The sequence below is a fragment of the Struthio camelus genome, chromosome Z (assembly GCF_040807025.1).
Source record: "Struthio camelus isolate bStrCam1 chromosome Z, bStrCam1.hap1, whole genome shotgun sequence".
Lineage (NCBI taxonomy): Eukaryota > Metazoa > Chordata > Aves > Struthioniformes > Struthionidae > Struthio > Struthio camelus.
Genome location: NC_090982.1, coordinates 17,170,367 through 17,187,345, shown reverse-complemented (window position 1 = coordinate 17,187,345; position 16,979 = coordinate 17,170,367). Strand labels below are relative to the sequence as shown.

Below are 16,979 nucleotides of genomic sequence, written 5' to 3'. Positions count from 1 at the left end.
AGGAGGAAGAACTGCTCCTTTGTCTCCTTCCCATCCTACTAGGTTGTTAAAGGTTAATCTCAGACAAAAATTCTGCTGAGAACTTGACTTTTGTATTCATTTCACATTTTTCTTCCCCCTCTTTTATTGCTAGATATATTGAAGTCAATACAAAATCTTCTCCCCTCCAGTTTAGTCTACTACAGATATTTTCCATTTATGTCAATTTTAAAGAAACATCCTCCTTCAAGGCATAATTCAGAGTGACTAAAGTTAGGTGCTCTGAACTGCCATCTAGTGTGCCTTATCTCCTTCCATAAGGACAGAGGGAGTCTAACTTTCCCAGGCCATTCATAAAAGCTGACTTTATCCCCTTATGAATCTATTCTGACAGATTTATGTGAAAATTCACAATATATGGCTATGGAAATTTGACAAGCACGGTATCCCAATTTCAGGCATAAAATTAGGTGCTAAAAATTGTCATATCCTAAATCTGATAAGCATAATAGCAAAAAGCTCAAAAAAGCTTCTGTGTGAACCTAATGATAAGAATTGAACTGCAATTTTAAAATCTCCATCCCCAAGATATGTTAAATAATATTTCATATTTTGCTTAAAATGCTCTCAGTTTTAAGTACCTCATCTCCAAGTAGTCTACACATATTTTTAGATGGAAATTGTTCCAGTCACTCAGAAGGTGGATCGTAAAAACAACGAGGACCTGCCATTTTTGCGTGTCTCTCAGTTTCCAGACAGACATTCCAACGTAAATTTGTCTTTCACAGAGACAGTGAGAAAACACATTATGTATGTGGATGAAGTTCCCATGAGTGTTTCTTAGGCAGATCCAAGTAATAACACAAACAATGAAGTGAGCATACCCACTGTTAACATACAATCTGAAAGCGAATTCATGTCTAAGATGTAATAGAAAAAGGGAAGCAAAGGGGTATGGAAAACATAACTGAAGTTATGTTGGAGGTTTACTGATGACAAATAATCAGAGCTTACAAACATGAAGGAATGACTGCAGAATATACACCAAGCACTGGGATTCTGGGTAGTATTTTTACTTCTGAAAACAAACCTAATGCCGTGTCCAGGCCACATGTTAAAAGAAGGTCTCGAACAGTCACCAACAGATGCACCAGAGCAGCATGTCTGAACAGCATGGTCTCTTTCTCATGTATTTTACCTTTATAAATAGAAGATACAGATGTGGTCTGTATAAAACTTCAAAAATTATGCTATCCTTATGTATACATCTTAACAGATCCTCATTTTTCAGAATTTTAGTGAAACACAATTAAGCAGCAAGACTGGCTGTGACGGTGAGGGCAAGTGGCTATGAAATGGCAGAACCTTTCCCTTGTCACCCGACCCAGAGCAAATAACGTACAGGGAAGTGTTTTTGAAAGGTGTGTAGGGACAGACAGTGTTTGCTGGATAACAATTGACCTAGGTCTACTAATAAATCCTCATGGACATATGGATTTCAGTAAGGGAAGCTTCAACTATGCATGGAAATGGATAAATTGCCTGTCCTTCAGGCCCTCCATGTAAGCCCACCTGTTCATACTACTATTTCCTCACCTAAAATTTTCAGTAATACCATAACTCCATCTAATTAGCTTTCCTAACCTTTCAGAACTGTTCCAAAGAAACCAAAATGACAGATTATCTGCTAACCAATAGGAAATTTTAAAACAGTGGTAACCTCACACTGAATCTTCTGCAAAACCTTTTCATTAAAATTTAAACTAGAATTTAACTTCATAGAAAGTGATTTGGACCCAGCTAGTCTTCACGTATATCATTCCTACTGTCCTCCAGTGATCCAAGTCTTAACTTCTGATATCACCTTCCTCACACCTAATTAATGTTTCCTGATGAGAATCTTAATCATCTTTGAGAAAGTAGATTTAGAGGACATCTTAGATCCACTGAGTAAATCAATCAGTTTATGGGATACAGGGTATTCTGTATCCATTCTGAATAAACCTGTAAGGATGTTACTGAATAGCAAGGAATTACTGAAGGCATTTAAGGGAACTGCAACTGTGAGATGATACCATTCATTGTCTTAAGAAAGGAAAGATGTGAATGCTGTAGACTAAGTGAACTTAAGAAAAGAAAGCAGATTAGAGGATACTGAAAAATAGTTGGGAAGATAAATGACTACAGCTGATTAAGGAATTACTCAGAGAGGCATTATTACACAGAGAAATGTTAGCTAGCTCTCAACAAACCCTTTCGTGTACTGGGATCAATAATAGCTTTTAGTTCAGAAAGACAAGTGAAGCGCTTAGGAAGGAAAAATCAAACTTGTAAGTACAAATTTGAGAATTAGTGAGAAACAGACAAAGACCTTGGCACTATGTTGTACCAAATCAAAGGAAGTGATTGTTCCTCTGCATCAGTGATGGTGCTAAAGCTGAAGGAATGTGTCCAGTTGTTGATACCACTTGCCGTAAATATTTAAACATTTAGTGTGGAATACAGAACATTTAGAATTAAAACAACAAGACAGTAAGAAAATAGATTTTATGAAGAAAGACTGGAGAACTTGGTGATATTTAGTGTAAGAGAAAAGACCAACAGGGGAATAATAGTCTTCTAATATAACAACACCATCATAACTAGGCTGTGAACAATTGTTTTCTATGTTCATTGGGGAATTGAGAAGGAAAAAAATCCCAGCATACTTTGAAGTAAAGAGGAATTAGACTGGATACAACAGAAGTATTTAAAAACAGGGAAGTCAGTGGCGTCTCTATACATTTACATAAATAAATAAATTCATTAGGAATGGAGTGGATACGTTAGTGTCTTCCTCATCTCCATCTTTCTATGAATCTTCCAGAAATAAAATTCTTCTTTCCTTCTGTAAAGTTTGCAGAGAAAAATGGAGATTTTTCTCCATAAAAATAAATGGAAATGGAATTTCCATGACAAAACGGAAAAATGGAATTTTTCTCCATATAGGAGAAAAATGAAGGTGGAAAGAGACTAAACAAACTATATTCTCCTTTTTTCTAACTCAGGCTTAGCTTTTTTCATTTATTTTCCCTGCAATCATGCAAGTGTGATAAAAATTGCTGTTAAACAGAATAGTTTGATATATTAACAACATTTTAAAGCATATCTAAAACTTCCTTAGAAACTTAACTAGAACAGTTTTTCATAATATTTATGTTAATAAATGAAATACTAATAGAACAATTTATTTTGGAAATAAAAGAGCTAATTGATTACTGCATCCCCATAAGACTGCTGAAAGCTTATCATTAATTTATCAAACATCTCGAACCACGTGTCACCAGGTAAACCAATATTAGTATTGCAGAAGAAAAACACCTGGTTGTTCTACAGACATACCTTCTTTAAAGTGATCACTTATCACTTTCTCCTGCTGTTTTAAAAAAAACCTTGTGTGGTCAAATTTAACGTTGCTAAAGCTCCAATTTACAGCTGCAGGTATGCCCAGATGTGTCAAATCTTTTAGAACAGGTGCAGCAGCAGCTTCCAATAGGCAGTACGCCTGACACTGGCTTTCTGGATGACACGAGAAAGAAAACATGGCAATAAGGTCTGGATTCACATACTACTATTGGACAAAAATACTATTGCTGGACTAAAAAGGCCTAGCAAATGGCAAGGGGCACCACCTTCTTTGTGAAAGCTATAACTTTAATAGGAAAACAGATGCTCACAGGGAACCTCCTCTGTCATAGAATTAAACCACTCCTCAAAACACACAGCTGTGTTATTCTATCCATTTCATAAAGTGACCAAATTCCGTCTTTAAAAATTACAATTTCTACCCTTGCAACTCCTATTAAGACTGTACTAATACTTCATTGTTTTATAACCTTCTCCTGTTTTGTAGTGTAAACTTATTCTTAGTCCATTTGATATCCCTTTGTTAGTATAAATTTGACTTCAACATCCCTTCTCCTTCACTGATATTTAACTTCTGATGTCTTTGTTTAGCAAGGCTAAGCAAGCCAAGCTTTTAGTCTCATCATTCTTTCATGCTGACAATTCTTAATAGCTTCTGGCTGGGTATTTTGTAGCTCCTTCTAAATTACAACTGAGTTTCTTGCTACTAGAATACATGATAGCAAAGTAACAGAGCTGTTTAATGCTGTACGAGGGGAAAGGGATGTTCTTTTCCACAGGGAAACAGGTTAAACTCCTCAGCACCAACTTTTTAATATACTCAGTATTATAGCTTAGTTCATCATATCAACAAAATCAGAACTCAGTGATTGTTCATTTTCAAAGATTTACTATGTCTTTTCAGAAATATAATCAAATGACCTATATAGTCATACAATTTGACTAGTAGCTGATTTCACTTAGTCATTGCACTATTTCCTAAGTACAATTAATTAACTTACATAAGCATTCTAAAATAAAAAAGGTGTATATTATTCCATCCTGATTTTCATCCTTTCTGGAATTAGGCCAGATGCTACAGTATTTTGGAAGCATTCTTGTATTAATGTATTGTTTTATTTTCAAAGCATATTTCTAGTCATGTATCTTTACTGTTCTATTGTTAAGAAAAATGCCTGTGTGAATCTTTCTAACTGCTGTTTTGTCTATAGCTTGTTTTTCAGAAATATTTCCTTCCTTCATGTGCAAGGCTACGATGGAGCCTTCATTTCAAGGACTGTTGCATGACATTCAAGCCCATTAAATATTATCTTTGCAAAATGCTAGTTTTTGTTTTGACTACTGAAAAGCTTTAATTTTTTGTTAGTTGTATTAAAGGCGCCTTGTTCCCAAAATCATAGAAACAACTCTTAAAACCTAAGTTTACAGCCATTACGTGATACTTCATAAACCCGTTTCACAACTGGAAACAGATGAAAATGCTGCTCAAGTCTTTTACTGGCTTTGTGAAGGACACTCTCCTTAAGCAAATGGGTGACGTGAATGCATTTCCATGCAAAAATCAATCTGTATCAGGCCTAAAACTTGTACTTTCTTGTAATGTGCTTACATTAAGGCTGTAAAATACCGTGGATAAACACCTTCTAAGTGCTTCTCCACCATTTTCACCGCCCAACAATGCAAAACTTAGTATTCTAAATGCATATTCCTTGATATAATGCCTTGAAAAGTACAATAGCAAGAGTTAACCGGGTAATGTTCAGTCACTTACTGAATAAACTCATATTGGATTGTTACTGCTTTAAAGAAATTTCCTCCCAAACTCATTGTTATTCTCCTTCCCAATTCGTTCGTTTAGGCTCACAGAGAAAAAAATGAAGATTAAGAATTTAGAGGGATGGATCGGCATGAAGAGACTTCATGTCAGGTGACTTAGTTTTGGCATAACTCAAAGGCTGTACTTTTCAGTTTGCCTGTGATCAGTATCAAAATAAATATCCATCTATTTTGAATGCTTTCAGTCATAAGCAACAGAGACTAAGCCTACCAATTTTCACATTTGTTTTGTGTGACATAATTTAATATACAATTCTATTATACTGCAATACTAAGATATGGCGTATCCAAAAATTGTATACCTGATGCTTGAATATCGACTGTGATGCTGTTTTCTTTTTCCTGCTCTGTTTTTTGTATTGTTACAGTCTTGCAAACAGAACTGTCCTCTTTGTGAACATGCAAAGGCTCTTCTTCAAACTGCACTACTGTCATGAAATCACAGGTGAACATTTATATACAAGTATCACGAGATCAGCTCAATTAATAAGAGTACTAGTTTACAGATGACTGCATAAAAATAACTTTTCAAATGAAGTAGTTTCAATGGCACACATCGCAATTTTTTTCATGAGCTTTACTGTCCTCATGTTACTGTATACTCTGGAAAGAGCACCATGATTCAGAGAGCGGGTGATGTTTCCCAGGAAGTCAGGTGCTGTCAGCCTCCTCTCCCTTAGGTGAAAGGTACAGAGCTGGGAAAAGGAGCTGTCAAGGAGCTCTTATTATGGCTCTACAGGTTAGCTCTACGGTCAAGCTCATATGGCTTTATATAGAGAGAAAACATGCATAAGAGCAAATAAGCTGTTGCTAAGTATAATGAGCTCCGCTGAATGAAAAAAAATACCTCAGTGGCATGGATAGAAAATGTTAGATACCATGAATGACCCAGAAAGAATGTGGAAGCTCCAAATGTCAGAAAAGATAAAAGAAGGAAATTGTGTATTGAAAAGAACCTGTTCTCACTTCTTAGAGCTATCTTTTACAACTCCCCAGCATTCAACAGCTTGTTCCCTTCTTCCTTATAAATATGGATTCACTAGCTACAGCTTCTTCCCACAAGATTCTTTTGGCAGCTCTACCTCTTTATTTCTGAGAGGGGTTGTGGCTGGATAGCTGGCTCCTAAACATACTGATTATTTTTAGCTATGAATTCCAGTTTCCTCAGTAAATAAGCTGAGAGAAGAAAAACATAAAACTAATTTTTTTTAGATTAAGTTTAAAAAGCCTCCTGATTTTAAAAAACTCTACAGGATTCAAAATTAGGTCAATACATTATTTTTACTACATTCCTCCCTTATAATTTCTAAGCTAAATATTATACAAAATGGCATGCTTAAAAATAAGCTAAAAAACCCCCAGGCCTAGAAGTAGTATTGTTATTTTGTCAGTTATTTTTACAACCACCCTTTATAAGAAATATTAATTCTTTCAAATATTATAAAACAATTTACGTGATTTCTATATCACTGTGCTGACAGCTATACATTGCAATGGGTTCTCTATATATCATACATCACTGATATGCAATAATGGGGTCTACCTGTAAACATCTACCTTTTTATACTACATTTAACTTGCTTAAACTCCCACCACCTATTTGCCTTTTATTTCTAAACGCAACATAGATGGTTTGCCTTTTACTTCATTCGTAGTTTTCTTTTTTAGGAGATGCAGTTCTACTCAGAGTTCACTAGGTGGTAACATAAGACTTCAGATCAGATATCTTGCTCTTGTACTTTACAAAGCAGGATTGTTACTTTCTGAGGCCATGAAAGTTTTTCATGTCTACGAGCATCAATAACAGACGAATTTTACCCAGAAATAATTTGTTACATAAGATTACATAAGCGCATAGCTAAATAGATAACCCAATTATTGCTGAAATTCTTTATGTAATAAATTCTTTTTATGCTGGGGCATATAATGCAAACAGATAAAAGTTATTGTCAAAAGCTCTGCTATACGAGATCCAAACCATGCAAAATTTTCTTTTTAATACAACTTTACCCCGGAGAGTGAATCTGGAAATATGCCATTCTCTCCCAATATTTTCTGTTATAAATATACCTTTTGATTTTAACAAATATTCTTCTATTTAGATGAATATTCTCCTTAAAAATCTCCTATTTCTTTTTCCTCACTCCTATTTTCCATTCTTGCCATGCTCAACCTGGGAAGCCCGCACTTCCTTCATAAACATTGTTATCGGTGATACTAGGCCTGCAAACAACCTTCTGTTTCCATTAACACCTGTTCTCCACCATCGTTTGATGGGGTTTTCACCACAATAACAGGCTAAAATAGTTCTTTTTAAGGAAGAAACGTAACCTTTGCTCATTCCCTAGGCTATGCTGGTTCTAGAAAGCTAAGAGTAAAAAGTAATTGATAACTACTGTTTTTCCATGAATGCCAGGAGATCTAATTCAAAAAATGTGAACAGAACAGATCTTCTAGAGTAACAAAGTACCATTTAGAGTTGCTTCTCAGAACAGGACTAAACTCATATGCTTATTTTATTACAACAGATAAGCAAACTAACTAAAATATCTAAAGGAAAAACTAAAGGTATGATCCTTAGATGAAATTTGCCCACACAAAAGACCATAAGAAGGCTACCATTGCCTTCAAATAATTTTTACTCCTGTGATTCTCCTAGCATGAACTAGTATCTATTTTAATTGTTGTAAAAGAATACAACTAAAATTGGAATTAAGCCATAATAAACCGGTTCACATACCCTTTTCAGGACTATCTATGTCATTTTTCCTCTCGCTTTGGGTCAACGTCTGTTTAGATCTCAGTATGATAAAGCTGCTCAGAAGATCAGAATCATCATCGTCCCATTTTGTTGCTAGGGCAACTGATGATGGCTTTAGGCTCCTGTGTGAATTGTCTTGTTTGAAAGATACATTTTCACAGCCGACTGATTCAAGCGGTTTTGAGATTTTCTTTTCTTGATTTAAGAAATAAATAGGTTCTTCTTCCTCACTTATTTGTATGCCTTCTCCAGTAAGCTCTTCTATGGATGTTGTTGCAGATGTTTTCTGTATTCTCACAGAAGATGCACCACTCACATGCAGGGAAAAGTGCTGCCTTTTAGTCGGAGGTGACATGTAAAGATGAGTTATTTTGTCCAGTCGATGTTTTTCAGCAGAAAGCAATTCCCAGCTTGCCATGGAATTCTTCTCCTCAAGCCACCCTAAAAGATATAATTTGATTTCTGCATTGCAAAATGGATTTTTTTCCTTCTGGGCTGCAGGATACTATTTTGGATTGATTATAGAGAAAACATTTTTTTATTTTGTCTTTCTGCCTTCCCAGATTGTTGTAACCTACTTTTAGAACATTTGTGCTGATTATTCACAAGTCAAAATCTGCAACATTGAGAAAACAGAAGGTTACACTACTGATTTGAAAAAATTTCACCATCTGTTTGGTACATATTGGTGTTATCTTTCTAAGAAGAGGGAAGCAAAGAGTTTGATTAGAAAGAAAGGTTAAATGCTTAACAGAAGCCTTCTAAGAGGAAAAAAGAGAAATAAGGCATGCAATTACTGCCTTCTAAAGATGTGCTTTACCAAAGCGGTAACCACATGCATTTCTGCTGCACATCCATGTTATCTATGTATGCACATATCTAAACATTTTGCAATACGTAAACAGCAGTTAAGTGGCAATGTTCTTCCATTAGAGCAGTACCTACCTATCTGCAGCACAGTATGTTACATTTCTGAAATTGCAATCTGTCACTCCTCGGTTTTCTACACACATGATTTGTGCCTTGCAGCCATGGTGCAGTTATTCTAACAAAATTTAAACAATCTCAGCTCTAGAGGACCTTTCTTGAGCAGGGAGGTTGGACTAGATGATGAGGTCCCTTCCAACCTGAACCATTCTGTGATTCTGTGATCTTTTAGTATTTTTTGTTGAAGCTTGATAATAAGTATGTATTGTGGCCCAGGATAAATTCTGAAGTGTATCAGTGGTTCAAATCCTTAAAACTATAACCAGAACCAAAAAATTCTGAGTAACATCATAAAATAAAGAATCTTCACTGTAGCATATTCCCTCCACTGGCGTTTGAGCAGGCAGGAAAACATGAATGTTTGCTTTATCAAAATATTCAATGTTATAGCATGATCATTTAGCAAGAATAATATATAATTTGAATATGTAATTACTGTTCATTAAGAACTCTTGCCGTATGTGACTACTTTGTTAATAAATATGGCTGGCAGAAGCTCCTTTTTTTTTTTTTTGCGTTTGTGGTTTTATTAATAGAAAGGATAACTTTGTAGGAGGTTAAATATAGGTTTTTGTCCTTTCAATTTGCTCCAACTTTCCAAAAGCAAAAGATCTCAACATAGTAGAGTTTTTACTTTATATTGCTGTAATATATTTTATTCTTGAGAATATGAAATCTTCACACCTACCTTGTAGGAGGGATATGACTGCCACTGTGCGATTTTCTATTGAAGTATCTATGCTTGCCTTTTTATCACTAAAACCTTTTGAACCCCTCCCCCAATACTTACATTCTAGCTGACAAGATGTAAACAGGGAGAATGTTTCCGCTTCTGCAGGAAAAAAACTATTTGTACTACTGGAATCTAGACTTAATTGCTCTAAGGTCTCTAAGGAGATCGGATTTAATCCTAAATGAAGCCACCAGTCCACTTCCAGTGAGCTAAGCATTGGTGTTTCTATGCCAACAGATAGTACTTCTCTCAGTTCTGCAAGCGAATGATGCTGACAGGTAAGTTTAACAGTGTGACACTCTGAAGAAAGAGAAATAAATAAATAATATTAATAACTGAGAAACAGAATGTCATTTTGGAAATGAAAGCCCCCAAGTACTTGTGACCTACTACATATATCCCCTGGTTATACATTCATTAGCAACTCTGTGTCCGTTAACGGAATTAGGTGCAAAGCAGCTAACAGTATTAGAGCAAGTGTACTTTTTTCTTTTTGAGTGTGTGTGTGTGTGTGTGTGTGTGTGTGTGTGTTAAAATTTTTCAGCTCTATTAATGTATAGTTGTATTTCTCAGGTTACAAATGGGTCTACCTCTCCTAATCACAAGCATTTAATATAATCCTTACCTGCAAAAAAATTAAATTAAGTAGTAAGGAGACTACTATACATTATTTTCAACTATAAATGAATTTACAAATGAATTGGAGAACGCAGCAGGTCATTTACTCAGTCCTGAGACTTGTAAGACAAAAGGGAATAACATGAAATGAAAAAGTGGTGAAGAGTATTCTGGTGCTGTCAGAAACCATCCATGGCTTATTTTGTTTTTATATATTTTACTTCTTAACAGGTACTCTGGTGTTGTCAACATATAACTGGTTTTCCAATAACAGGACTATTCTACAGAAGCTGTTTGAAATAATATTTAAGGATAAGCAGCTAACAGAAAAGAGTTACTACAGTAGATCTTATTACTATATTTCAATTACCATAGTCATTAAAAAAAAAGCTAGTAGTAGTGAACTGGACATTTTCATAATGAAATAAATCCCTTATATTATTCAAATTATCTCCATGGAAGGATACATGACAGACTGACTTATTTGTTGTCATAGACATAATTGTATACCCACACTAAAAAAAAATAATAATAATAATCAGATAATCCCAACTTTGGTGGCTTACTCCAGCTAAAAATTTCAAGGGCTGAAGAAAAGATATGCTCAGTAATATATCATCATTTTGTCCACTATATAGCCTCTACATATGTGGAAGTCTTCAACATCAATTAGAAAATCTACACCTGCTTACCTTTTAGCAGAAGAGATTTCACGTTATCCTGGTACTTCTCTGACTGCCACACTAAACATTCTAAGTATTCTCTAGAGGTCTGTGTAATAAAAATACTAAGAGGAACATAAAAACAAGACTTGGAGGTATGAAGTTTAACAGCATTATCTGCAGAATTTCAAAACCAGTTGATTTCTACAAAATTACTTCGTAAAAGGTCTGCTTTTTTCCCCAAACTTCTCACTTACTCATTCACTCATTCATTCACCCATTCATGATAAGTTTTCTTGTGCACATATAGGGTCACTTAATGCAACACCACTGTGAGTAGAAAGGGATAAGAGGAACCGCAAAGGCTGTACATGTATCTCATGAATTCAAACAAGCACTGAAAAAGAATTCTCTGTAGATTGTTGTCCCCTCCCAAAATGGATATTTAAATCCTTCCTGCCTATGGCAACAGAACAAAGGGTAGTCTCACAAGCAAGACGAGAAAGAAAAAATCCTGCTTATGTGCCTGAGAGAAAAGGCTTAAATTCTATTGTTGTTTGCGTTTCCCCAGAATTTGGACAATACTTTTGCAGTGTATGCCTTCTGGAGATTTTGTAGGTGATGTTGCTCCACAAATACCTATTGTTGCCTGCTCCAAAAGTGAAACTGTATTTTCAGGCTATTACGCCTTGCAAGAGAGAGAGAGCTATACAGTAGAAGGATGGGTTTCTTTTTCAAGCTCCCCGAAAGAAGGTCACAGATATGGATTGTGCCCTCTGTGAGCAAAATACAGAGGGCGCAACTTCTCTTTAAAAACACTCCAGTTTCTTTAAAGCAAAACACAAAGTAAATACAACTGTCTAAAAGAATATGACCACCAACTAACAGAATAAAGTTATTTTTGCACTAATTTAAGAGTATTTTATTACAGTTTTCATCACCTGTTACCAGAAAGAGGTTCTTCTTCGAGCTCTGTACACAGAAAATTCAACTGACACCTTTGTTGCCTGCATGGAGGACTTAAAGGTACTTCCATTTCCTCTTTCATATACGCAGCATATTTAGCTAGAAATTGCAAAAAATCCACCCAAACCAAAAAATTGTATTATTATTCGTGAAGCTGCAAATGATGACATGTATATATTTATTAATCTTATCACACTAGGGAAGCTTTGTATTAACACATAAAATACATTCATAGGACAATTCATCATTTAAGTAGCAAAAATCAGAGTGATATACTTTACATTTTAATTTCCAGGCAGTTTTGGGGAAAATAACCTATACAGATCATATTTCTTCCCTCACTCTGCAACGTGATTCTGGCTACATACTCTTCCCATATATGGTAATTATTATGATTAAATCACCAAATATTATGTATAAGGTTTTGATATTAAGTGTTGATCACTGGTAGCCTTTGTAAGTAGTCCCCAAATAAATGAAACTACTGAGATGAGAGAGATATTTCAAGCAGTCTTATGGTGGCCTATAACACTGCACATATGGATGAATGGACCCTGGAAATCCAGAAACAGAAATCTCAGGATTTAAAGGCACAATTACTCTGTCATGTAGAATTAATACTCACTGGAATTTCAGGAATGAAATTCATTCCAATATCTTATTTTTAAAACAGTACACATACAAGTCTGGAATGTTAAAAAATCCCATTTAAGTCACTTTTCACATGGTTTTTTGCTAAATATATTAAAGGTAAACATTTCTATAGATTATTTCTTTTTATTAAAACTATTAAGTAATTTGTATCTTTGTTGAATTTGATGTTGTTTCTTAAAAACTGGTGGTTTATGTGGTTGCCCTGGTATTCATCTCTCTGACAGTCTTCTAATAATTTTTCTTGTCAAATTGGACCAGAGAGTAGCAATCAGAAAAAAATACCAGTTCTTATACGTTCTGTGAAAACCAATAGCCAGAAAAATGAGAAGTAAATCAACACCCCCATAAGGAAAAAAAAAAAAAGTAACAAATTTCTCATCCATTCCAACAAGCAGCAAGCTGCTGCAATCACCACATGCACATTTTTTGGCCACACAGCTGGCTCTGAATTAGTCATTTGTCCAGTTGCTTACAGCTGCTACTTATCCAGCCTTAAAAGTTAGACAATATGGGAGGAAAGATACAGGACAGTGGTAGGAAGCTGCAGTATGTAAAGTACAAATTAAAAAAATAAGAAAAGGTGTTTAGGCAAGAAAGAATCAGACTTCCAACCAATATAATTTCTCTCCCATTTACTTAGAAACATCACTAGCAGTGGCTGAACCTCACCTTCACAGACTGTTTCTTGTGGTAAGAAACTAATTGAACACTTTTCTCCCAAAAGGACAAGGAATCACTCCTAGGGCAGCAAAAATTCCTGACATATCTAAAAAGAGCAGTTATTTCTCTTTGAGCAATAACATTTGTATTCTTCTCTTTGAGTTATTTCGCCTTTGAGACTGGAACATTTTGACCAGCAACATCAGTTAAGCTCTGCCTACAATGATGGCGTCTACACCCCAGCCGCCTTCTAAGAACATAAATGACCGAGGGATTTCTCTTGTCCCTCAAGTCCTTTATTAATTAATAATCCACATAGCTAGCAGGATAGGAGGGCAAACAATTTAATGTATATCAAACAATTTAATGTATATCAAAAACAGTCATTATTTCATGACTGTTTCTTCTCTGAATACCTGGCCATATATTTCACTCACAATTTTGCTTCATATAGCAAAATTAAATACTGAAAAAGACTGCAAGATATCTCTGCTAAAATTTGACACCTGATATAGCAACTTCCACTAAAAAATAGTGTCTTATCAATGTATATATAGGTTTGCAGGTCTCCATCCTAAAGATCTGAATACCTTCGAAGAAAAAAGACACGGAAGCTGCCTAGGCCCTGCTGAATGAGTCTTGCCTGATTCAATGGTACAGCTAAGCCAGCAAACTGGTAACACAGATTAATGCAGTCCAATTAAAGTCCAAAAGCAACTTGAGATGGGACAGTTTGACCACTAACCTATGCCTGAAGAGTAGAGACTATCCTAGATGAACTCACAGACCACTTGTTACAACTAGATAGAGCAGGAGGATCCTAAACTGCTCAGATCTACCACTATACTCAACCTCCTCTTGTTTATAGTAAGTTTTAGAAACAAAAAACAGACAGGTATCTCACTGGGTTAAGACTGAAATTAATCATGTGAGGCAGTACTCTCCAGATGGAGCCTAGGTATAACTTTATCTCCATAGGCCAGTGTATGGTGAATTGGCCTTGAACCTTTTCATCTGACAATTTGAGCTGACATGACTGCTCCCACCAAAAGTCCATTTTCACTGCAATACAGTATCAGAAGCATCACGCCACTAGCCTGAAGAGGAAAGACAGTCTAGTTAAAACCACATGAAGATTGAGATACAGAAGCGTCTTGATCTGGAGGAAAAATAGAATATCTCAAAGATTCTGGTAACTGCTGGATGAAAGACTATCAAGTGAATATGCACTGGAGGCTAACACTGTAACACTGCTACTGCGCACGGGCCAATGCACTAATTTGCTTTTGCTGAGATCAGTCAGTCTTTGTAGTTTTCCTGCTTAGAAGTGAGGCTGAAAAATATCAGCAGAGTATCATTTTGCTGCCTCTTTTAGCCAGCCAAAATTTAAACTGTGAAAATAGTAGGGATGGGAAGACTATCCGCTATTTTGAGAGATTATATCTGGAACCTGAAAAAATTGCAACTTAGGTTGGATAGCTAGCTTGAGTGGACAGACACCAAAAACTGTCTGGCATCAGTTTGTTTTGTAAGTAACCATCACACTTGATCGATGTTTTTTCAAGCTATTAAAGGTGGATGCGCAGAATTTTCCAAGACCAACATATGAGAAGGCAAGGTTTAACTCACGCAGAGCAAAATTCAACACTTTGAATTTACTTCTGGGGAAAATAGCTATGTGAATATCTGATTTTATTTCTTGATCATACAGCTATATTGCTCTATTCACAAACCACAAAGTCTGCTCAGGAGTTTTCTAGCTCTAGAAGGTATGGACTCAGTAGGGAAATCTTAAGTACCTCTCCCTGAATTGTCCTGCTTTTCAAAGTGCTTACATGTGACTTACAACATACAAACATACCTAATAAACTTTAAGCTGCGCTCTTTCACTCCACATGTTGAATTAATTTGCCTTAACATTCTTCTGGCCTCTCTGGGTAGGGAAGCAATTAGATAAAAAACCCTGCAAAGCCGTTCAAGTGCAAAAGGTATGGACACTACTTGCAGCCAAAAGCAACATGAAGCAAGTGGAAAGTTGTTGTGCCTCAATTTTAAAACTCTTGAAAGGAGTATGGTGCTTCTACCTCCTTATGGTACAAATACAAAATAGTAGATTTTACAAAGTAAACGTTCTGATCTTAACTACGTGTGGCACACATACACCCAAGAACAGGATAGCGGATGGATCAATTCCTTGAACAGTTTATTTTAAATAATACCACTGGATTTATCTAGGTCTTCCTACCTGCCTCACAGAAATCCAACATACTTCTGCTATTACTGGAACAAACCCCTTCCGGTCTGGGACAGTACTTGGAAATTTCTGATTTGCTCATAATTTCTGCATTGAGAGATGAAAACAAACTTTAAAAGGTGTCGTAAGTTAGCCTTTTATTTCTTCTTCCTGCTAAAGCAACTGCTTCAGGATTTTTTTTAATGGGTCTCCATTTTACTGGATCTCCATAGCTCATCATTATGAAGAACTGCAGGTATGCTGAATAATAGGCTACTGCAGAGGACGAGAGCAGTGCACAGTCTTATTCCCTGACAATGCTGAAAAACAAATGCAATATAGTATAGCCTGGCTAAAATAAGTATTTTGGTTCACTATCTGAACTACTCAAAGTTCTTATGACTACAGGGATGTGATTTCTGGAATAAGCAGGTGATCTCAAGGTATTTCACTAGGAATTTGTCTATGAATTCTTTTTTTGCTACTAAAAAGGACAAAAACAAAACAAAAAAGAACAGGTTGAAGTCTGTATACAAAGATCCCCAGGCCTCTGCAGTAGAGGTAGAGTCATTTGGCTTCATCCTGGAACGTGGTACATAAGCACTAAATGTATCAGACCGATGCACATGGAACTGCCTTAGCCAAATATGTAAATGCTTTTTAAAGTTTTTCTTATCTTTAATATGTGACTGGATTACCCAACACTGCTGCCCTCGGAGTAGCAGAATTCAGCATGTATCCACCATATTTAAAAGCATGAATCTTGCTTCTTTGAGCAACACTACCTGCTTCCTGTCTACCAAAGAAGTGTCTTCATTCACTTGTTTTCGGAAACTAAGCTGTTTTTTCTGTCAAAATTAAAATCTCAGACAATGTCTTTTTCTCTTAACTATACAAGATCCTGCCTTATATATCAATTCAAGAGCCAATAACTGTCATTAAAAATATACTTCTTATCTGTAACGTAAAAGCATTTAGTAATTTTTCCTAAAGTCCTTTAAAGAAATGACTACTGAATGACTACTTGTGCTATAAACCTGCTTTGGCCTTTACCATTGCAATGTCATTAGAAGCCATTTACAAACCACCGCCATTACATGCAATTTATATGGCATGACTGCATATAATCCTCTTGAGTATGTCTCTGAAAGTAAATTTAATTGCAGATAAGAAACATAGCAGTAAGTTATTATCTTCATGGAGGACTGGATATTAGGAACTATGGCTCATGTAACATTCGATTTCAAGATTACAACATAACCCCGGACCGGACCATGCAGCAAACAGATCACTTCCTTTTGGCTATTTGAGGAGAACGATTCTAATACTCTGAAATCAGGGCACAGCAAAATTCATAGTTTCATATGCAGAAATTCTCATCTGACCGTCTGTAAATTATGATGTGAACTGAAAGCAAAATAACTGGATTGTGTTAACTCTGTTCAAATTAGAGTAAAATCGGGTCAAGCATATAAGAAAATGAGC

The 16,979-nt window shown here is 35.7% G+C and overlaps 1 protein-coding gene across 1 annotated transcript in view; it reads right to left on the bottom strand.

Annotated features, from left to right (window-relative positions):
• SHOC1 (shortage in chiasmata 1) overlaps window positions 1–16,979 on the bottom strand; it is a gene marked incomplete at its 5' end in the record, with an annotated part of 53,375 nt that overhangs the window by 18,049 nt on the left and 18,347 nt on the right. The window contains 8 exons of the mRNA XM_068927891.1: window positions 1,070–1,177; window positions 3,361–3,537; window positions 5,523–5,648; window positions 7,961–8,422; window positions 9,759–10,001; window positions 11,012–11,106; window positions 11,923–12,046; window positions 15,507–15,602. Of these exons, the coding sequence (XP_068783992.1) occupies window positions 1,070–1,177; window positions 3,361–3,537; window positions 5,523–5,648; window positions 7,961–8,422; window positions 9,759–10,001; window positions 11,012–11,106; window positions 11,923–12,046; window positions 15,507–15,602 (1,431 nt within the window). The remainder of the gene's footprint in view (window positions 1–1,069; window positions 1,178–3,360; window positions 3,538–5,522; window positions 5,649–7,960; window positions 8,423–9,758; window positions 10,002–11,011; window positions 11,107–11,922; window positions 12,047–15,506; window positions 15,603–16,979) is intronic.